A 21,257-nucleotide genomic window follows, 5' to 3' on the forward strand; every position below is an offset into this window, starting at 1 on the left:
TGTCTGCAAAATAATCAAAGACAACAATAGAAGTCAGAACACAAGCTAAATCAATCACGCCTTAATTGTTACTCCAGACGACTTAGTAGACGACTTAAATATAAGTCGTCTAGAAAGTCGTCCAACTGGACGACTTAGTTGACGACTTATATTTAAGTCGTCTGGAAAGTCTTCCAAATGGACGTACTAAGTCGTCCAGGTTGAAGACTTTCCAGACGACTTACTTACAAGTCTTCCAGTAGAAAAATTTCAAGCGGACCTGATTAGTCGCAGAAGGAGTTCGAGTACTCGTCATTGTGGTTATAGATCTGAAAAAATAAACGTGAAACGGTGAGAATGAGTAAATTGAAAGAGACAACGTTTTATGTTCATCTTTTCCACGAGTTTGATGACTTACCGGCGTTAGGGTTTACAGAGAAACGGCGCTACGGTTTACAGAGAAGAAGCGGCGGCGCTAGGGTTTAGAAGAAGCGGCGGCGCTAGGGTTTAGAAGAAACGGCGGTGCTAGCTAGTGTTTAGAGTAAGCGGCGGTGAGAACGTTGGTGAGCACGGTGGCGAGGGCGACGGTTTGTTCGGAAATAGTGGAAGCGGGGGCGCTAGGGTTTAGAGGAATCGGCGGCGCTAGGGTTAGAAGAAGCTGCGGCGACAACGGTGAGAATGAAGTGAGATAGATAGCCGACGTTGAGAACGATGGTTGTTCGGAAATAGTGGGAATTCGAATCGCCTTTGATATCGCCGGTGAGAGAGAACTGTTAGGGTTTCTGTTCGCGGAAAATGAAAAAAAAAAAAAAAATCACCTTATATATTGGGTAAATAATCCGGTTAGCTTTAAAAGTACATTGGTAAACTTTAAGGTTTGGTCCGGTTTAGACGACTTATTCTGGCTGATAATGTACATCAGACGACCTAATATTTAGTCGTCTGGGAACAGAAGACTAAATATTAAGTCGTCCAATACCCTAAAATGAACCCCTAAACTAAAATGACTAAATTAACTTACTAACCACGTTATAAAATCAAATTATACTTCAATAGTGTTTACTATACACAGAAACGAACACGCCTAGGTAATTTTAAAAATTTTCAAAAACGGTTTTAATGCTTTCCAAAATCTAACCCTAAGAACACATACAATACTACAACATATGTTGATGAAACATAAACTAAAGAATATCATGACTCACTACTTTCACTCATCTGGGCTGAAAACAATTGAAATTTGTTATATATTAATTTATATCTCTTAAGACATATGTTAATTACATAATTCCAATTTTTCACTTATCAAAATATTTTCTACAAAATTTTTAAATTATGTTTAAGAATAACTGTCCAGACGACTTAACTTAAAGTCGTCTGGACGACTTATTTTCAAGTCGTCTGTTTACAGACGACTTGCGAGGGGTAGAAACGTAAAAAAAAATCCGTTTTTTTGTTTGTTCACAAGGAGATAGTTGTAATTTCAATAGCCTTTTAAGTTACTTTTGCCTTTGACCCAAGTTGGGGTACTCTTTTGGGTTTGACTCCAAGTTTTGAGTCACAATTGGTAATTCTCCCAAAATTCAATCCAATGAAAAGTCAAACGTTGGTCTTTCTGTCAACTCGTGCATGGTGTTGAATTACTGACTATTCAAAATATACGATGTATTTTATTCATTTATCACTGATTTCATTGAGTTGTAATAATAAATAATTTTATTTTTTTAAATAAAGGTTGATTTAGTTCTGAGGATAAATTATTGATGGCAGCCTCATTTTTAGTAGTAGTTTACGAGTATTTCTATAGCAAGATTCTCAACATAAATATCTAAAATAAATATTATTATGATGAATGAGAATTTTGAATGCTAAAAAATTTTACTTTACTATTTAGTAAGTCTTTGAGATATTTGATACATTTAGCTCTTACAGTAATTTACCTTTATTATATTTTATAATACTAAATTTGAGAATATTGTAATGGAAATGCTCTAAGTATATAATATCATATCTGAAGTTGTTCCTTTTTATAGCAAATTTGTTCCTTTATTTCCGGAGTTAGAGTAAGACAAATAAACCAATTTGCATAGCATCTGCAAATTTTGTTTTTCCCATACTAATATAAGGCGGCGAAAATCACTATCATTCAAACTGTTAATAATTTATAGATGCTGACCAAAAAAAAAATTATAGGCAAATTACCTAGAATCTGGTTCACTGTTTCCTCTCTCGAATAAGGTAAAAGTTATTAATCAATTTTATTAGTGGCGTAAGACCACGCAATAATATAATAACAAAAAATGTTAACTATATATAGTTCGGACATGGTAGTCCATTAATATGGGAATCAAATTCTTCATTTAACAAATCCATTATCTAGATTCTAGTCTTTTTTTTCCGTCCAATTACACGAGATATAGAGTTTTCTTGAAATGATGTATTCTAAAAAGAATTTCAATTAGCATCTTGAATTACTTGAATTTCAATTAGCATCTTGAATTACTTGATCAAACTATTTTAATTAAACTAGTTTTGCTGGAGATGTCTCTTTATATATAATATTTATGGATGTGCACATGTACTAAAGTCGTTTACATGTATTAATGAATAGGGTATTTCGATCAGTAAGAAAACATGTTAGGTTACGTGTCTCAAATCTTCTTTTTGAGAAAGGGCCGTAACGTGTCTCAAATCTTGATACCGATATATAGTTTACACCATGGTTCGTCCATTCTCACATATTCATATTTGACCACTAAGAGCATCATCAACGCAGACGCTTAAAGGAATGCTTAATGATTTTTTGATTTAAAAAAAAAAGTAAAAATGATTAATTAGAAAGAATACGGCGCTTAATTAAGCACTAGATGATGCGGTGCTTATTGGACACGTGTTGTCCATTCGGCTTCCCTTTCTCTCTCTCCCTCGACGAAATCGATCTCTCCTCGCCTCCTTGACTGCTCTGTTATCAATCGACGATGATGTCCTCGTCTCTCTTGCTCTCCTCTCGGCCTCCTCCTCGTAATCAATCAACGATGATCTCTCCTCGTCTCTCCCGCTCTCCTCTCGGCCTCCTCGTCGATTTTGATCCAACCTCGTCTCTCTCGTTCTCCTCTCGACCTCCTCGTCGATGATCAACGACTCGTCTCTCTCGCTCTCCTGGACGATGAATCTCTCGGCGTCTCGCGGTGTCGATCTCCTCGAGGATGAAAATCCTCCATCTCTCCTCTACGAAATCAAAAGAAAGGTAGAGCTATGAATCGTTCATTGATATTTTTATTAGTTTGTTGTGTTCGAAGAAACTCAATCTCGAATGGAATAGATAGTATTTTTGGATCTGTCATTGTGTTTTATTTGTTGGTCGTTTATCAATTGAGTGTATCGTTGTGTTTTATTCACATAGATTAGTCTCTGCCTCTTATGTTTGTTTTTTGATATTGACTGAATTATTCTTAAAAAGCTTTGTGTTTTATGGTTGGTTGTTTTTGAATTGAGTGTATGGTTGTGTGATTATTGTGTTAAATTTGAATCTTTGTTCTGTAACACATTTTTGATTTCCTTCTGTGGAGGAGTAGTGCATTCGATGGAGCAAAACAGGAAGGATTGTTTGCAAGCAGAGGAGTGCTTTCCATGTACGGATAAAAGCGTTATGGATAAGTTAGGTAGGTAATGTGTTTGGTCTGTTTGCATTGATGGTCTGTTTGCAAAAAATAAGTTATGATCAACTGAGAAATTGCCAATAACGACAGATAAAAGAAACATAGGTCATTCGTTCGTTACTCGTCTCCCTGGCTACGCAACCTAGCAAGCCTGTTGGTAATGACGATGTCAAGCTGGGAAGCTCTCTCCACAATGGCTTTCCTCTTCTTTGTTGATACATTGTGAGCAATCTCCGCACAGTAAGTCATGTTGTGCATCATGAGTAACTCAAGATCAGCAGAGTTGTGAACAACAAACTTCTTGAATCCGTTGGGGAGATAGTGACTTGCTTTTGTTTGAATTGTCGATAATAAATTACTTGTTCTTGTGTCATGGAGTTTATGTAAGTGTAACTTGTTCTATAAGTTTCTGTTTTATTTTTAAAAACTCCTAAATAAGATATTTGCATTGGAGGACATTAATTAGAGATTGCTTAAAAAATTGCTTATCATCTATTTATTATTAAAAAAATGATTAAGCACCCCATTCGAGGTGCTATGGTTAATGATGCTCTAAGACATCCCCATAATGACTACAAGTTTCGAAGTTAAGTTTCTAGAGGATTTTGGTTCTACCAAAACTTTGATCATAAAAAAAAAAGATTCGAGGATGCAAGATTGATAGTGAAATAAAATTGAGGGTACATGTGGGGGAGTGACGTTTAAAAACAAAAACAAAAAGAGAAAGAGAAAGAATATAAATAGATGCTTAGTTACTATCATGACAACTATGAAGCAAAGTTAGAGTCCGTCCATACAAGTATTTCGCGTTATTGCCATTCTTTCCTCATACCCACGAGCCACGATGACAAATATGTTGTTCTTTTTCTATTTCTAGATTTGTATTTTGTATTTTTTCACTGAATTATGCGTCTCGTTTTTAGTAAATTAGGTTTCATAGTTACAAAAAAAAAAAAAAAATAAATTAGGTTTCAAACTGTAACTAATATTTGTCTAAAAATTTAAATGTTAACTTTGCAAATATAAATATAAAGATTCAAAGTTTAGACTTGGCATAAAATTAACAAGGGAAGCGCTCTTCTGTGGCAAACAAAGTCTCCAGGATTCGCATGGTCAAATATGTTCCGATCAAATTATTCGCGAAAGCGTGACACAAAATACGTACTTGACCTCCTCCTACGTCACATCTACGCATTCGTGCCCTACCTTCATAAGTATTCTTCCAATTTTCTGAAGTTCGAAATTGAGATGCCGATGATTCACGACCGTAGATTCGAATGATCAACTAAACGTTAATTATTTTATCGATGAACCTTTGCTCAAATTTATCAACAGTATTTTGTTCATAGTGAATTATATTAATTAATGACATGAAATGAAACGGTCGTATAAGACTATAAGTCTAGTAGTTTCATTTTGTTCACTCTATACCCATTTGGCTATTGCTATGCATGGTAAGTCGGTGATTATTAATCCCTTGTCAGTATATATGTTTAGATCATGAAACCATGTTATCCAAAAGATTGATAATAGTTTTCTTGCCTAACTCCACTAACAAAAGCTGACAATCGTATTGTTACCAACTACTAGTTGAATTTTGATTCACTTGAATCTTGTGTATACTACTTACTAATCAGTAAACAAATCATATCTTATTTATTATTATTGACATGAACGAGATCGCACAAGTTAGAATTCTGACCTAATTTCATATTCAGATCTTAAGGCAAAAAAGAAAACATAGAAAAAATTGAACTATAACGGTACCAGAGCTAATAATTTAATACTTTGTAATTTCGGTATAAATTAAAGAAATATAATCTGCTGGTAAAAAACCATTAGCACTCTTTGAAAGGTCCACTTCCAAGGAAGCTAGAGACCGTCCTTTTTAACTAACTAATTGGTAAAAAACAATTAGCGCTTTTAATTTTACAGTACTCCTTTTTATATTCTCTAACCAATAACAACAATAAAATTAATATTAATTTATATCCAATATAAACTCCTCTCTCCATCCTTTTCCATCTACCTTTGAATCTATTCATACGTGTATATAAAAAGCTTTACTTCCTCCTCTGCTACTCCTTTTCTATCAATCACCGAAACACATTCATTGGCTTAAACCCTAAACCCCAAACACCTGAGCTACCTCAACAAAAATGAGACCCTTTGGCTTGATCTTTACGGTCATGTTCTTGGTCTCAGCCTTCTCGGAATCAAGAACTGTCGATTGCAGAGTTCTCCTTGGTGGCTCATCGGAGGAAATAGGCCAATACAAGAATCATGGTGTTGATTTGCGAAGTAAAGAGTTGTTAGGGGTTGTGATACGTGGTTATAGAAGGTTACGCGCGCTCTCTTCAGCTGGAGAGAGGATGCAGACAATGGCTTCAGGTCCGAGCAGAAGAGGTGCGGGGCACTAAAAGATTATTCATCCACTTACACTATACAACAATATTTGTCTAGCTCAGGTTATAGTAAAGGATTTTTCATTTGTGACAGAATCATTATATTTACTCAGTCTTTAAAAATCAATGTAAAGTATAGAAGTGAGAAAATTCTTTAATCATGATACAATAGTCTGTTTCCTTCTCATAAACACCCATATATATAGTACGTGCCAAAAAATTCCTTTATTTGAATGGATTTTGAAATAGTTTTGAGATCCACATTAACCGTGAAAATTAGACATGAAATCAGTTATATATTAGATTATAGATTATAGATTATAGATTATAGATTCAGGAGCTGTTATTGGTCACCATGGTGAAATACAAATGATATATATCTTCTAAAGCTTAAAGAATTAACTAGAAGTACGATCATATAATTATGAAAACCATGATTATTTCATGTTTTACCAATTCATGATTCAAATTTTGCTGAAATGCAAACAGTTTTTTTTGTTGTTGGAAAGTTGGAAGTGTTGGCCTTTGGGGTATTAAAAGGGACACTTTGTTTACTGTCCTTGGGAGCCGGAAATGGAAAGCTATACACTTTATATATGTTCTAAATTGCCATCCAGCTCTTGATATTCGTATTCCCTAAAAATCCTGGCAAATTACAAAGTTACTTTGTAAAATGTTGGTAGAATATATCTACGATGACAGTTAAAGGAAAATATTTGTTACTGTGAATAAATTGCTTTGGAGAAAATTGACAAAACATTAAAATTCTGACTTGTAGTTATGAGAAATGAAACAACCAGGCCCATCCAAAGGCCCATTTTCTATTTCTTTTTTAACCAAACATGTGAGCAAACTCCACTCTCGCCTTTCCAGTTGTAAACCAAAGTGCCAAAAGACAGAGAAGGCGACGATGAGTTCGATGAAGCCAAGCAGGAGCGACGAGATACCCGACCTGGATCAACAGATCAAGAACACCAACCAGATCAGAGCTGGTTTCGATTCCTTGGCACCTAAACGACCCACTAAACCCACCCGGAGCGAGCCAGGCCCTTTCGGATGTTTCTCTACTCCCGACCCAACCACTGACCATCCGGAGGCTGACAAGTTCCAAATTCTCCAGTCACAAACTCATGTTCGGTTTCTCTACCTCACTACTTTTTTCTCTTCACGTAAACTTATGGTCAAAATTGAGATCTTTTGGATAAGAAAATACAGGGTAATATTCTGCATGAAGGAGGTTCAGCTGCTGTTCAAGATGAGTTCCTGGAGACAGAGTATTACACGAATCTCACCGCCATTGATAAGCAACATCACACGGTTCTCATCTTTGTTTCTCTTTCTTTAAAATTACGGCTGGAGAAATTTAACTTTTTGTAGTAAATGTGGTTATGTTTCTGAAACTAGACCGGAAGTGGGTTTATCAATGTGGGGAAGGAAGACGGCGGTGAAGAGACCGTTATAGCCGCCGCTGCAATGGGAGACGGAGGAGAAAAGGCTGTTTACAGAAGCAACCCGGCGACGAACGAGTGGATTCCTGCGGTGGAGGAGGGCTTTGCTTCAGAATCTTCGTCTAAACCGAATCGGAGCGAGAGTTCTTGAATGGGATCTTTGGATGTGTGTACTTTATCTTCTTCCTGATGTTATGTTTCTTGGTATTATTATCATAAAATATTAAAATATATAAACTAATTAAATAAGTTTCTGTCATTAATATGAAATAATTATTTAACAGTTGATTAGAGGAAGTTTCAAACTTCCAAAATATCTCTGATAAGATCGAACTTTCTGTGGTCTGTATTACACAACAAAGATTTTTTTTTTTGTCTCCGACATCATGTCAATTCTTCAACTACCACCAATATAATTGAATTGTACATATATCATCAAGAATATGATTAAATGACACTTCTAAAATAAATATTTTCGGGGTAAATCCTTTATTCTACCTAATTATTGCCAATCAAGCTATAAACATACCAGAAATAATTTCAGCTACTTTCAACAGAATACAATTGAAAAAGCTTTTACGAAAAAAAAAGTTTCACCTGTTTTAACATGAGTAAAAAGTTTAAGTCTCTCACCTTTTTCTGTTTATTTTTTCTTAATTTTTTTTATTTCAACTTTTAGTCGATCTATTATTTTTCTTTTCTTTCTAAATCACCCCTTTTATTTTAGTTTTGGATACACTTAATTTACAATCACACTCCAGTTTATATTTTAAAGGTTGTTTTATTGCAGCTGAATAATCTTACTACACAAAATAATAATAATAATAATCTTATTACAGATAATATTATGACTTGTTTTTTTTCTAGAACATTATGACCAATTATCATATCTTAAAAAACAATCTACATATTCTTGAATCTTCAGAAGAGCAATTCGGAAGCCACCTCACGTGGTCTGCATGTGACAACCAATGGTTCAGCCTTAGGCATACTAAGCCCCGGACCTTCAGTCATATCAACCGGACCTCCTGAGCCACTCTCCCACTCAAAACACTGAACCATCGAGCCCAACACCAACCCAACAACCCGGTTAGCCAAACCCAACCCGGGACAAACCCGTCTCCCTAAACCAAACGGCATCATCTTACTACTATACTGTCCAAGCTGATCTCTCCTTTCAAATCTCTCCGGCTTAAACGACGTTGGATCATCCCACACGCTTGGATCTCTATGTATAGCCCACAAGTTAACCAACACGATTGTATCACGTGGAATATCGAACCCACCGATGACACAATCAGAAGATGAGAAATGAGGAACCATAAGTGGAGCCACAGGGCATAGCCTTAGTGTCTCGGATACAACGTTGTTCAAGTAGTCCATGTTCACCTGATCATCTTCTTTTAACAAACGACGATTACTTGATGACGATGATGGTTCCATGTGAGCATCAATATTTTGTCTCGTTGTCTCAAATACTTGTGGATGGTTTAATAGATTTGACATTGCCCATTCTACGGTTAAAGCCGATGTATCTGTGCCTCCTATTACCATCATCTGATAATATAATCCAATAATTAATATGGGACCGTTGTTGTGTGACGTGACATAGGAGTGTGGGATAAACATTAAATAGAGCTTTTCACATGATTTGTTGTCATTCCACTGGTTTACAGTTTTTTGTTTTGTTTTGTTCCAGCTGGGGTCGGTGATAACAATCAAGATTGGTGTTCCAGTGTCAACATCAAGGGGTTTCGTAATAAATTTTAATGTCTGGTTATTCAATTCTAATTTCATCTACATTTGGGTTGGATAAGTATTCGGTTTTCCTAGTTTGGTTTAACCATGGATTCTAACTAATTTTAGTTTGAGAATTATATATACAAAAAACATATGATTGAATCGAAGGGTATATAAAAACATACCAGAATGAGACCTTTGATGGTAACATCATTGTAGTAATGAGGCTCCTTTTCTTGAGAATCAAGCAAATGAGCAATCATGGTGTTCTTAAACTCCATTCTTCCTCTGTTAGCTCTATGTTCATCCAAAAACCCTTGTAATAAACTATCCATCTTTTCTCCAACCCTCTTTGCTCTCTTGATGTAACCTTTGTAGTCATACCACCTTAGAGCCGGCAAAAAATCGGCTGGGTTGTCCGCCGCAGAGAGCTCTAGAATCTCCACCACTAGCTCCCGGAACTCCGAGCTTATCTTCTCTTTTTCGCCTTCATCTTCCTCGGAGAATCTCTTTCCAGTCATCATTCTCGTTATAACGTTTAGGGTAAGATCCGTTAGTAACGGTCGTAACTCCACCTGAATAAAAAAGTATGTTCTTCTTACGGTCTGATATGGTTCGGTAATCTTTAACCGGATTTAAAACCAAAATTGATCTTAAGAACACGTTTTTCTTTCTTAGTCTGAACATTGATATTTCAAGTAAATACCGACAGATTTAGAGCTGAATAGACAATTTTCCACGGTTTCCACCCATGTTTATTTCTGTAATTTTTAAATATAACATATTGTTTTTATTGAAATACCTTCAAATAGAATCTAAACTACAAAAATGCTTCTAAGTCTATATATCTATTCTATTAAAAATGACAATAAATATTATGTCCAACTATTTATTTCATTTATTTATATGACTATACAATTAAACTAAATTAATATTAAATATAAATATGATTAAAAACTTAAATATAAAAATTGAAATTCTCAAAAATAATTAAAACAAAAAATATACCCACAGAATCTAGTTACTAGTTTAAATTGGGAATCATTAATAACAGAAACAATAAATTTTAAACTAATAAAAGTAGTTATAATTAACTAATAAAACTACATGAGATATATTATATATGTTACAAGTTTATTAAAATTTATTTTATTATTAGTTTCTCATATTATGTAAGTATATAATACAATACAATACAACTACGTGTGTATATCAATAAATATATTTTATATAAGAGTTAGGTTTTCATCAAGATGAGATATACGGACTTACTTTAGCCGGGCGTTGGACGGATAAACCGTGAAGCTTTTGCAGAAGCCTCTTAACTTCGTCTTGTCGGATTTCTGCTGAGCCGTTGAGTCGATGCGTTGAAAAGACTTCCAAGGCGGTGATGCGACGGAGGTTTCGCCAGTGGTCACCGTAAGGAGCCGTTACCATGGAGGTGTAGTCATAAGCGACGTACTTGCCCATGATGAAACGAGGCCGGTTCGCCAAGACTATGTCGTTTTTCGTCAAAAAACATTCTTCGGCTGCGGCTGGAGACGACACGATAACGGCGAGGCGAGAGCCTAGGCGGAGAGAGAATACGGGGCCGAGGGAGTGCGAGAGACGGAGGAGAGTGCGGTGAAGCAACGGTTGTCTGAGGAGGTGAAGGTGACCAATGATCGGAAAACAGAGACGTGGCGACGGCGGAAGGTTTTTGTTGGATTGATAGAGTCGGAGTAACAACTTGGTGATGAGAACAGTAATAAGAATGGTGGGGATAAGTAAACTATAATCCATGACTTTTCTCGTCTTATTCTTTTTCTCTAGCTTTGTGTGTCTCTTCCATCATTTTATACCCATTTTTCTACCCTACTTGCAAGTAAAATAACAAAAGTAATACTCCTAGTTGTTAATTAATTACCGTTTATTTCTTCACACTGTCTACATAAGAGTTTATTCAACAATCTTTTGACAAATAGAAAACGATCGATTTGACATTAAGAGTGTGAAGGTTGATGGCTCGAGGGATCTTCCAACAAAGCGTGAACGGAAAGTAACAAAGAAAGAGCAAGAGAAATATGTTTTTAAATATAATTTAGCTAAATTATCATTTTATAAATCGAAGTTATACACGTTATAAACTATTTTTATTCATAGATACCTTATAAACAAAAATAAGCAAATGTATAATTTCCTTTAAAAGTCCGTATAAACATTATTCTCTATTTTGCTAAAAAAAAACATTCATAAATTTATATTTTTGTAAATGATCTTACAAGTATGTAAAAATACATGTAAAAAATAAAGTGGTGGTAGTGTAGTGACAATTTCTCAGGATTTGGTGTATATCTACATTAGTCGTGGATTCAATTCTCTCTACAAACTAAATATGACTATTTGGATAGTATGGATTTGAATTAATGGTTTACATTATGGGCCATAACAGATGATTGGTTTATTTTTTTGCATTCGTCGGAAAACATTCCAAACTCGGATCAAACAGTATGATACGCTTTTGGATTAATCCACTCTGTACCACTAAATACATTCCTCTCTAAACCGATCGGATCAGCCGATAGAATTTATCAAAAAATATATATGTAAAAAATAAATATTTTTAGTTTTGAAAGCATACACCACCAATAATAATCAAATCTTTATATAGTATAGATATTGAAGACGACGCAATCTATTTATTATAGTAATTTGATAATGATATGCTAATTTTCTATTTATCTGATAATACTGAACAAACGTCAAAAATTAAATCCAGATAATGACGACCCTAACCACGTCTCTTTCATCTTAACAATCCAAAAATTATGTTGAAAAAGTCTCTCTAAATTTGAAATTTCTTAAAATTCTATTTATCTTCTTCGGTATCGTCACTATCGTGACATCCAAACTACTAGATAATCGCCATCGTGCTTATACGTTTTTATTATATGGGCAGGTCTAGACGACTTTCATAATTTATTATATTAAACCCCGTTGGTCCTACGAGTCCATCGGATTATTCAAAGTCACCCCTCGGCTCCCAAGAGCTCAGAATCTTTCCACGATCGTGACATTGCTTTTAAGGAAGTGAAACAATCAATCATTTTGTGGGAAGGAATTCTATACCAGACTTTAATATATATAAGAGATGCAAATCAAGCTAACGACTGTTATTTGATTGTGAATTAAAAGTGTCATATTTTGTCGACAAAGTTACAAATTTTGTTTTCTCTAAATAAAAGAGAATTTAAAGTCTCTAATTCTTAATAATAGTTACGTGTTAGCTACATATAATCATTATCTATGCCTAACTTATGAACATATGCAAATAATTAATTATAATATAAACCTGTTTTAATTAGCTTAGCTAGTCGACAAAGTTATAACTTCTTTTTATATGATAAACACTAGATTTTGTCATGAAAATGACTAGGGAAAGTTGTCAATGAGATTTGAATTAAAAAAATTGGTTTCGCAACTTTACTTCACGAAAAAATTATATTCAAGTAACTTCTTAAGTAACAACGCAATCACAGTTACGTATATGCAGAACAAAACAAAACAAAAAACTAAGAAACTAACTGAATTTCTCAGCATCAGATTTCATATCATATTATATAACACATTACAAAATTAACAACATAAATACGTTACATACGGTAGAAATATTAGCGAGTTCTCTATCGTATGTAGATTTTTTTGTGAAGTCAGTGTTGATTTGTTCAACTGACATACCGGATGTGGGCACCAATTAAGGTGGTTCCTTGTAATGTTTTCCAGTCTTTTAATATAATCGGTATTAAAAAACATTTGAGAGTTCTAATTCACAACAAAAAAGTTTAATGGGAAGTACACTGTACATGGACTTTGCATGCACATGGCTCGCAATGGAACCTCTTTGGGCATCGTGACTTCTTTCCCTTCCCTCCTAGTCATATTTTGTACGACACCAACTCCGAGGTCTGGATATTTTGGGTATCGGTTGATTCGCTTATTTCAGATATTAGGTAGTTTGGATAAGGAGATAGGGGATCCATTTACTACTTGAGTATTTTTCAATTCAGTTAGTTTTAGGTTCAGTCCAGATAGTAAAAGTAGAAATCAGAAAATACTTCGAAAAAATTCAGTTCTCATTCGATTCTCAGTTCAGTATCGATTTCGATTCGGTTATTTCAGGTAATTTGGATAATTCAAATTAAATATCAGATATTTTGAATAAAATATCAAATAATTAGGATAATTATAATAAAAAAAATTGGATATTTCAGATAAAAATATTCAAATACTTTGAGATACTTTACAAATAGTTTTCGTAAAATATTTTGGATACTTTTAATAGATTTTTAAATTATAAATATATATTTAGTTATGTTACATATATAATTAATATTTTTATATATTTAAGTACCTTTTGGTTCTCAGTTTAGTTATTTCGGATTTAGAACATAGAAATCATTCAGATATTTAAAAGTTTTGGTTTGATTTTAGTTTTGGATATTTCGGTTTTGTTCCGGTTCAGATTTTTTTGTTCCGGTTTTTTTTGCCTACGCTTACCAGCTCCCATTCGAAAAATTGCACCAACGAGACAAGAGCCAAACCCACTAACTGATGAGATGAGAAAGCCCAGCTCCAGTACAAGACCATCTTCCCATTGACTAGCACAGCTATATAATAGTCTCAAACTTATGTGCGACTTGGATTCGGTAATTTTTGTAACATTTCATAATTATATCTGTGATAGCTTGAGATTCACTACGTTAAATTGATAACTGACTAGTAACCTTTATAGCATCCCCATTGGAGAATGTTAAATGAGGATCACACAAACCAAAAAAAAAATATTAAAATGAGTTACTTTTGCTGAATCTCTTTCTCGCGAGTTCTTCCCACTGATCCCGTATCATTACTATTCTGCGAGCTCCACGATATATGTCGGCCCACGGTTGATTCAATTATTAATTTTAGAGAAAAAACAAACAGTAAAAAATAATAATAAAACAATTATTCAATTATTAATTTTAGAAAAAAAAACAAACAGTAAAAAAAAATTGTTTTGTGAATTTCTCTATTGGATTCACTAATGGATTGCTCTTACATCGATATTAAGCAAAGATTTTAAAAGTCAAGCAAATGTCAACATATAAAGTAGTCACTTAAACAAATATTTTGATATATAAAAAGGGAAATAACGGTAAGTCTTTTGAAGACAAACATTATATCTGTTTACCAACAATGGGACGTGATTTGCACATGGTTCTCAACGGCACTAGTTTGGGCAGCGTGGCTCCTTTTTCTTCAGTCATGTCTACAAGTTCCTCACCAACTCTTTCCCATTCGAAACATTGAATCAAAGTTGCAAGAACCAGAGTCACTAATCGTTGAGCAAGTCCAGCTCCAGGACAAGCTCTTCGTCCCATCCCAAATGGCAATAGCTTATCAGCCTCTCCTTCTTTTTCAAATCTCTCTGGCTTGAATAGCTCCGGATCGTCCCATAACGTTGGGTCTCTATGCATAGCCCACACGTTAGTCAACACTATCGTACCACGTGGGATATCGTATCCCGCCACTTTACAATCATCCGAGGACACATGAGGTAGTAGTAACGGAACCGCAGGATACAAGCGTAGTGTTTCTGACACAATGTTTTGGAGATAAGGGAGATTGACAATATCCGGTTCGTCTACTAACCGGTCAAAACCGATCTTATCATCTATTTCGTTTCTCGCTTTTCTTAGTACTTCTGGATGGTTCAACAAATTTGACATGGCCCATTCGAGTGTCACCGCTGAGGTATCTGTCCCTCCAACTGTCAGAGTCTGCGCATATTGGTTATTATTAAACTTTATTGTATATTTGTATAAATAAATAACACTACTTATTGATATCGATACTTACGAGTATGAGTCCTTTGATGAGGACATCCGTGTAGTACTCGGGTTGGGTTTCTTGGAGAGAAAGCAAACTATCGATCATAGTTTGACCTTTTTCTTTATCTGCACGTTTCTCATCGACAATCCTCTGTAATAAGGCATCAAACCGATTCCCCAAGTTCTTGATTCGCTTTTCATAATTGGTGAACCAACGAACGATCGAAAGATAATCAGCTGGGTTCCCAGCACCGGCGCTGGTCACCATCTCCGCCACAAGTTGCCTCACTGACTTAGCTTCGTCGTTTTCTTCACCGTAGTATCGCTTTCCGGCCACCATTCTGATGACGTTATTGGATGCCAAATTGGCTAATAGTGATTTCATCTCCACCTCCACAAAACCCTGGGAGTACCATTAAATGCAAGAGTAAACGTTACTAGGAAACTAACAAGTATACTTAATTATGCTGTTTTTTTGTTTGCTTTGACATATTAAAAATGATTTAGCGAAAATATGGTTGTGTTTATTTTGGACTGAAACCAAATATTTAACCAACTGAATACAATAAAACCTTTTTTTTTACAACTACAATCAAACCTAAATATAAATTATTACGTAAGTTAGATTCAAGTTTGAGTAATTGAGTTATGTTCCTTCTTTGTCGGCAAGTGTTATGCTCACTTATAGTTTGTGGGATGTCTCTATATAGTAGGAGTATATACAATAGTATAATGGTGCCATGGTGGTGGATTTCGAAGATTAATAGTTTTATAAATACACGCTAACCTCGGGAAAAACTTACTTTCTCACTGGAAAATAAAAGACTTCAAAACAATTTTTAATGAATTTATTTTGTTAAAGTATTAACCTAGTTAACAAGTTGAAGAGAAAATGAAAAAGAATGTGTATATTTTTGGTTTTTCTTTATATTAATATTTTGGATTTTTACATAACATAATTTAAGTTTGTTTATTTTTACACTATTAAAATGGTGAGATGCTTTTTAGATTATCTGTACTGCTGGCCTGCTCTAAATAGGTATTGTTGTTTATAGAAAAAAAAACTGTAAAAGAAAAAATGTAACTAGTAATTAGTAAAGGATAAAACCAAAATAATGTAAAGAAAAATGTAATGATGAGGAGCGTACGTGTAAGGAGTCTAGGGAAAGACGTGAGATGAGGCGTTGGATCTCGTCCTTACGGATATGCAAAAACGAATTAAGTCTCTGAGTCGAGAATATCTCTACGGCCGTTATGCGTCGGAGATTCCTCCAGTGGTCGCCGTAAGATGCCGCGAGTAAATGGGTGGAGTTGTAGCCTACATGTTTGCTCACTATGAACTTGGGACGATTTGCAAGAACGACGTCGTTACCAGTGAAACACTCTTCGGCCATTGAACGTGAGGAGATGACATAAACGAGGCGGTTTCCGAGCCATAGTTTGAAGATTGGAGCATTTCCTATGGATTTGGAGAGGGAAAGGAATGAGCGGTGGAGCGGTGGCTTGAGGAGGTGGAGGTGGCCTATTAATGGCAAAGAGATCGCCGGAGACGGTGGCAGGTTAATTTTCCGTTTGGATCTTGTGAGCAAGATTTTGGTGGAGATAAAGAGAAAGAGAGAAGAGAGGATTAAGAGTTGTGCAACGTCCATTTTTTCTTTCTTTTTCGAAGTCTTTCTTTAGTCTTAATTTGTTGTTAAATGTGACCTAGGTCTTCGTTCGCGTCAGGCAACGAAAACCTTATAATATGTGATTATATTGTCCTTTTCTCTCTGTATGTACAGAGTAAAGAATAAGATAAGTTATGTGATCTAGATCCATTGCCGGTGACGTGTCAAAAATAGAGATAAAATGCTGTGTTTGCAGGTGATTGTACACAATTGGTACTATTTTGTAATAAAGAAAACGTATCAACTGTTTTCATACCACTCATCTCTTAAAAGTTAAAACGAAGAGAAGTTTTGCAATTGCATCCGTATGAATTGATAAAAAAAAAGTTTTATTAAAAATGAAAGTATATATTAAAAATTGCAAATAGAATCACAAATGTATTGTTAAATTTTATATTTTCTAATTAAGATTCAGTAACTAGTATCACAATTTAAATTTATAAGAATTCTTAACTTCTTTTTTTTTTAGCAACCAACAAAAGATTTATAAATCTAAACTTGAGTTCAATACAGTGGGGGTAGAGAAGCATAGAAAACTTGAGTTCAATAAGAATTCTTAACTATTTAAAGCACTAAGATATATACATTCTTAATATAAAAATATTTTTTATAAAATATAATACAAATTTTGTAAGAACAAATTATTCATAAAATTTATAACTTTTATCTAAATAAAATGTAATAAGTATTATTAATTATATTAAATAATGTATAACTTAAAATACATTAACTTACATTTAACTATCAACTAATTGCATAACTTCACAACAACAATAAAGTTTAGGAATGATTGTCCATACCTACATTACTTTGAAAAAGGCAAAACTAAGCGGACTCGTTAAGGATTTTACCAACAAAGGTACGTGCTCTACACATGGCTACCAGAGGTCTAGCTTTAGGCATTGTGACTCCTCCAGCTTCAGTCATATCCACCTCTTCTTCTCCAACCCTCTCCCATTCAAAACATTGAATCAAAGACGCGAGAGTCAAGCTCACCAGCCGTTGAGCCAGTCCTGATCCAGGACACGCCCTTCTTCCTAACCCGAACGTCATTAGCTTATGAGCCACGCCTTCTTTCTCGAACCTCTCTGGCTTGAAAGTCTCGGGATCATCCCATAGCTGAGGATCTCTGTGCATAGCCCATAGATTCACCAATAGTGTCGTCCCTTGTGGCATATCATACCCTCCTACTTTACAGTCTTCCGATGCGACGTGAGGCACCGACAAAGGCCCCGCAGGGTATAGACGTAATGTTTCAGACACAATGTTCTGAAGACAAGGAAGGTTGGAGATGTCTGATTCCTCCACAAGCCTGTTGAAACCAACTTTACTGTCGATTTCTTCTCTCGCCTTGCTCAATTCCTCTGGATGGTTCAGCAAACTCGACAAGGCCCATTCCAACGTTACCGCTGATGTATCAGTGCCCGCCAAAATCAAAGACTGCACGTTACACTTCTCGGTTACTTAAATTACAAGCATTTCAATGTGACAAAAATTAAATGAATGTTCTAGGTTATAATAACTTACGAGTATGGTTCCTTTGATGGTGCGGTCCGTGTAGTACTCTGGTTGTGTTTCTTGCAGAGAAAGCAAGTGATCGATCATCGTGTTTCCGTTCTCCTTAGCTGCTCGCCTTTCATCAACCAATCCTTGCAAGAACTCATCAAACCTACCAGCTAGCTCTTTAACACGTTTCTCGAAACCCGTGACCCAACGCAGGACAGGTAAATAGTCAACAGCATTTCCGGCACCAAAAACACTCATCAGGTCCGCGATAACCTGCCTTACGTGTTTGGCCTCCGAGTTTTCCTCTGCACCATCCCCGTAGTAACGTTTTCCGGCCACCATGCGGATGATATTGTTAAATGTTAAGTCGGAAAACATTGACTTGATCTCCACCTTGATAAAATCCTGCAAATTATATAATACCCACTATTAAATTAATGACAATTCACATGACTTCATTTAGGTTTCGACTGTTTCAACAAAAGTTACGAGTTTACATTTCAGCTAACATAAAATAATTTCACATTTTTGAAATGTAAATTATTTTGGTGCTTCATATAATATTTGTGTAATTAACAAAAAGAATATTGCTCAATTTATTTTGATTTATTGAATTTTCCACAGATTTCTATCCAAAATTAGCGATGCACGTTTCTAGAAACCGAATCTTGCTAACAGTAAGTTACCTGATTTAATGATTTAAGATTTTAAGGTTAACTTACTCTACAATTTGCAGTTTCCGTCCAAAACTATTCAAAATCTGAATGAGTTGTCACCCCATATTTTTATTTTATTTTTGTAACTTACATGTGAAGAGTTGCGTGACAGACGAACTATAAGCCGCCTGACCTCGTCCTGGCGTATAGACAGAAATCTATTGAGGCGGTGAGCCGAGAATATCTCGACGGCGCCTATGCGACGGAGGTTTCTCCAGTGTTCACCATACGGAGCTGTGACCACGGTTGTGTGGTCATATGAGACGTATTTGGAAGCGATAGTGTTTGGCCGGTTCGCTAGTACGACGTCGTTCTTCGTGAAACATTCCTCTGCGATTGAGTGCGAAGAGACGACGAACACGAGTCGGCTGCCGAGACGGAGGGAGAAGATGGGAGCACCGCCTAGGGACTGAGAAACTGAAAAGAAAACGCGGTGGAGCGGTGGCTTGAGTAAGCGGAGGTGGCCGATGACTGGAAGCGCGAAAGGTGGACTCGGAGGAAGTTTCGGCTTACGCTTGATTCTGTTCCTTCGGATGAAGAAGATGAGAGTAAGAACAAGGAAGAGTAGTGCGAACGTTAGTGTCTGAGCTTCTTCCATGTGGTTTGGTTGATGCCTTCCACTAGGACTTGGGATTATAAACGAAGAAGATGTGGCTAAGATTCAAGAATCTTCTTGGTTGATAAACAACGTTATATACTAATTAATACACGTGGGTTTTGAAAACATCACAAACTCTTATCTTTCCATTTGAATGACCCATAACGTTATCAGCTATCAACATCATTGTCGAGTACCTTTATTATTTTGAGGATTTTACCAAAAGTTTTAACAAAAGAAGCGGCCTCACGGGATATCTTACAAACAGAGAGCCACGTTCTCTGCACACATGGCTTCTATAGGGTTGTTTAGAAGTATATGGATTTTAAGAGTATACGAGACTTTGATCCATTGTTTAGACATATGTGTCTCGTTTGCGATACATGTCAATCAAAGCCTGCAACATTGAGGCTTTGGTAATTCTTTGAACTAGGAATCAGTTAACAAGTGGTGATTTGATTGAAATTCAGGCCCATATGTATACGCAATAGGGCCATTATATTTATATTAAATGGTCTAGGTCCACTTATAAATAACAAATTGATTATTGTTTTTTTTTTGTATTCTTTTTTTTTGTTTTTGTATTCTTTTGTGTGGTTAAAACGTAACATAGCAATCAGAAAAAATGTAGCTTATTAAATACGTACCTGTTTAGTGTCAGCTGCTTGTAATTAATCAAATGGTCTGGTCACTGGTGTAGCTTATTAGATACTGTATTTAAAAAAGATTCATGTCTGCGAATCTTTTGAATTAATTTATGTTGATCTGAAATATAAACACAAAATGCACATTGATTTGTATATATATATATATATATATTAGATGGGCTCAGTCTACTACTAAAATGGTTAAACAGTATCTAGTAATATGGCGAGCAGGAGTAAATGTAGCTTATATACACTGTATTTCGAAAATTCACAAGTATACAAATTGTCCTTGACCAGAACAAAAGCCAAACTGTGAAAAGAAGACGGAAGCCTACAAATTACAATACAGTAGAAAGATTTGGTCGGGACAAAGATCTAGATCAAAGAAGTTTGACTATATACGAAGTATGATCATAATTAAAGTACTAATCAAGAAAAATTGTAATTAAGAAAAGTGAAAAAGAAAACAAGAAGATAGACAAAACCTAGAGAGGGGTGAAAAGGAAAAAGAGGGAAAGAGACAAAAGGTGTAAGAAGAAACATATTAATTGTGTCGAAAGAACTAAAGATATGTCCCGTTGTCCTCCTGGTCCCAACCTTGGTCATGTGACGTTCCCGTCAAGTTCTGTTTTAATTTCTCTTTTTTTTTGGAAAAAAAATAATTTCTTATTTACTTCTACTAAATAGAATTACGTGAAAATATATATTATAAAATAAATATATCCCGGTTCTGGGTCTAACTATCTAAAACTCCACGGTCTACAAATAAAAACGTGTGGTTTTATCATAACCATACATTATAAACACGAGCGTAGAGAATATGAAAAGGAATTGAACACTTAAACTGGACGTCTCTCGAAACGAAAGCGACTGAACAGAAATTCGGTGGTTGGATTGCTACGGCTTTTCTTTGTCGTAATGCCTCACCCGACTCGGTCCTCTATCTTTGTGGGTAAATAAACATGTATAATAACGTATACGTATTGATTTCTTTAATTTATAATATCCTTAGAATCTCTCTCATATAGTTTTATACATTATAG

General features: G+C 35.2%; 4 protein-coding genes across 4 annotated transcripts; 1 reads left to right on the forward strand and 3 right to left on the reverse strand.

The window, feature by feature from the left end:
- Positions 1-6,892: 6,892 nt before the first annotated feature.
- On the forward strand, positions 6,893-7,774 carry LOC108823621 (uncharacterized). Its single transcript, XM_018596873.2, has 3 exons — positions 6,893-7,175; positions 7,259-7,360; positions 7,448-7,774. Exons 1-3 carry the CDS (start codon positions 6,954-6,956, stop codon positions 7,640-7,642), a joined length of 519 nt encoding a protein of 172 aa, XP_018452375.2. The 5' UTR covers positions 6,893-6,953; the 3' UTR covers positions 7,643-7,774.
- A 512-nt stretch (positions 7,775-8,286) lies between these two features.
- Positions 8,287-11,138, reverse strand: LOC108816496 (cytochrome P450 81Q32). The gene is made up of 3 exons (XM_018589073.2): positions 10,504-11,138; positions 9,417-9,806; positions 8,287-9,048 (listed from the first exon to the last, which is right to left on the reverse strand). Exons 1-3 carry the CDS (start codon positions 11,011-11,013, stop codon positions 8,413-8,415), a joined length of 1,536 nt encoding a protein of 511 aa, XP_018444575.1. The 5' UTR covers positions 11,014-11,138; the 3' UTR covers positions 8,287-8,412.
- A 3,125-nt stretch (positions 11,139-14,263) lies between these two features.
- LOC108840170 (cytochrome P450 81D11) lies at positions 14,264-16,944 on the reverse strand. The gene is made up of 3 exons (XM_018612997.2): positions 16,229-16,944; positions 15,109-15,483; positions 14,264-15,029 (listed from the first exon to the last, which is right to left on the reverse strand). Exons 1-3 carry the CDS (start codon positions 16,727-16,729, stop codon positions 14,427-14,429), a joined length of 1,479 nt encoding a protein of 492 aa, XP_018468499.1. The 5' UTR covers positions 16,730-16,944; the 3' UTR covers positions 14,264-14,426.
- Positions 16,945-17,408: 464 nt separating this feature from the next.
- LOC108823680 (cytochrome P450 81D11) lies at positions 17,409-19,644 on the reverse strand. Its single transcript, XM_018596947.2, has 3 exons — positions 19,061-19,644; positions 18,275-18,658; positions 17,409-18,187 (listed from the first exon to the last, which is right to left on the reverse strand). Exons 1-3 carry the CDS (start codon positions 19,565-19,567, stop codon positions 17,573-17,575), a joined length of 1,506 nt encoding a protein of 501 aa, XP_018452449.1. The 5' UTR covers positions 19,568-19,644; the 3' UTR covers positions 17,409-17,572.
- Between the last annotated feature and the right edge of the window lie 1,613 nt (positions 19,645-21,257).

Source organism: Raphanus sativus, chromosome 2 (genome assembly GCF_000801105.2).
Source record: "Raphanus sativus cultivar WK10039 chromosome 2, ASM80110v3, whole genome shotgun sequence".
Lineage (NCBI taxonomy): Eukaryota > Viridiplantae > Streptophyta > Magnoliopsida > Brassicales > Brassicaceae > Raphanus > Raphanus sativus.

Bases quoted from the DNA above. Each gene is read 5' to 3' on its own strand.
- LOC108823621 (XM_018596873.2), top strand. From the start codon at position 6,954: ATGAGTTCGATGAAGCCAAGCAGGAGCGACGAGATACCCGACCTGGAT. The intron at 7,176-7,258 runs GTTCGGTTTCTC...AAGAAAATACAG, and splicing joins TTCTCCAGTCACAAACTCAT to GGTAATATTCTGCATGAAGG. The intron at 7,361-7,447 runs GTTCTCATCTTT...TTCTGAAACTAG, and splicing joins TTGATAAGCAACATCACACG to ACCGGAAGTGGGTTTATCAA.
- LOC108816496 (XM_018589073.2), bottom strand. From the start codon at position 11,013: ATGGATTATAGTTTACTTATCCCCACCATTCTTATTACTGTTCTCATC. The intron at 9,807-10,503 runs GTAAGTCCGTAT...TTTTTTATTCAG, and splicing joins CCGTCCAACGCCCGGCTAAA to GTGGAGTTACGACCGTTACT. The intron at 9,049-9,416 runs GTATGTTTTTAT...TTATATTATCAG, and splicing joins CCATCAAAGGTCTCATTCTG to ATGATGGTAATAGGAGGCAC.
- LOC108840170 (XM_018612997.2), bottom strand. From the start codon at position 16,729: ATGGACGTTGCACAACTCTTAATCCTCTCTTCTCTCTTTCTCTTTATC. The intron at 15,484-16,228 runs GTACGCTCCTCA...TGGTACTCCCAG, and splicing joins TTTCCCTAGACTCCTTACAC to GGTTTTGTGGAGGTGGAGAT. The intron at 15,030-15,108 runs GTAAGTATCGAT...CAATATGCGCAG, and splicing joins TCATCAAAGGACTCATACTC to ACTCTGACAGTTGGAGGGAC.
- LOC108823680 (XM_018596947.2), bottom strand. From the start codon at position 19,567: ATGGAAGAAGCTCAGACACTAACGTTCGCACTACTCTTCCTTGTTCTT. The intron at 18,659-19,060 runs GTAAGTTACAAA...TATAATTTGCAG, and splicing joins TGTCACGCAACTCTTCACAT to GATTTTATCAAGGTGGAGAT. The intron at 18,188-18,274 runs GTAAGTTATTAT...TGTAACGTGCAG, and splicing joins CCATCAAAGGAACCATACTC to TCTTTGATTTTGGCGGGCAC.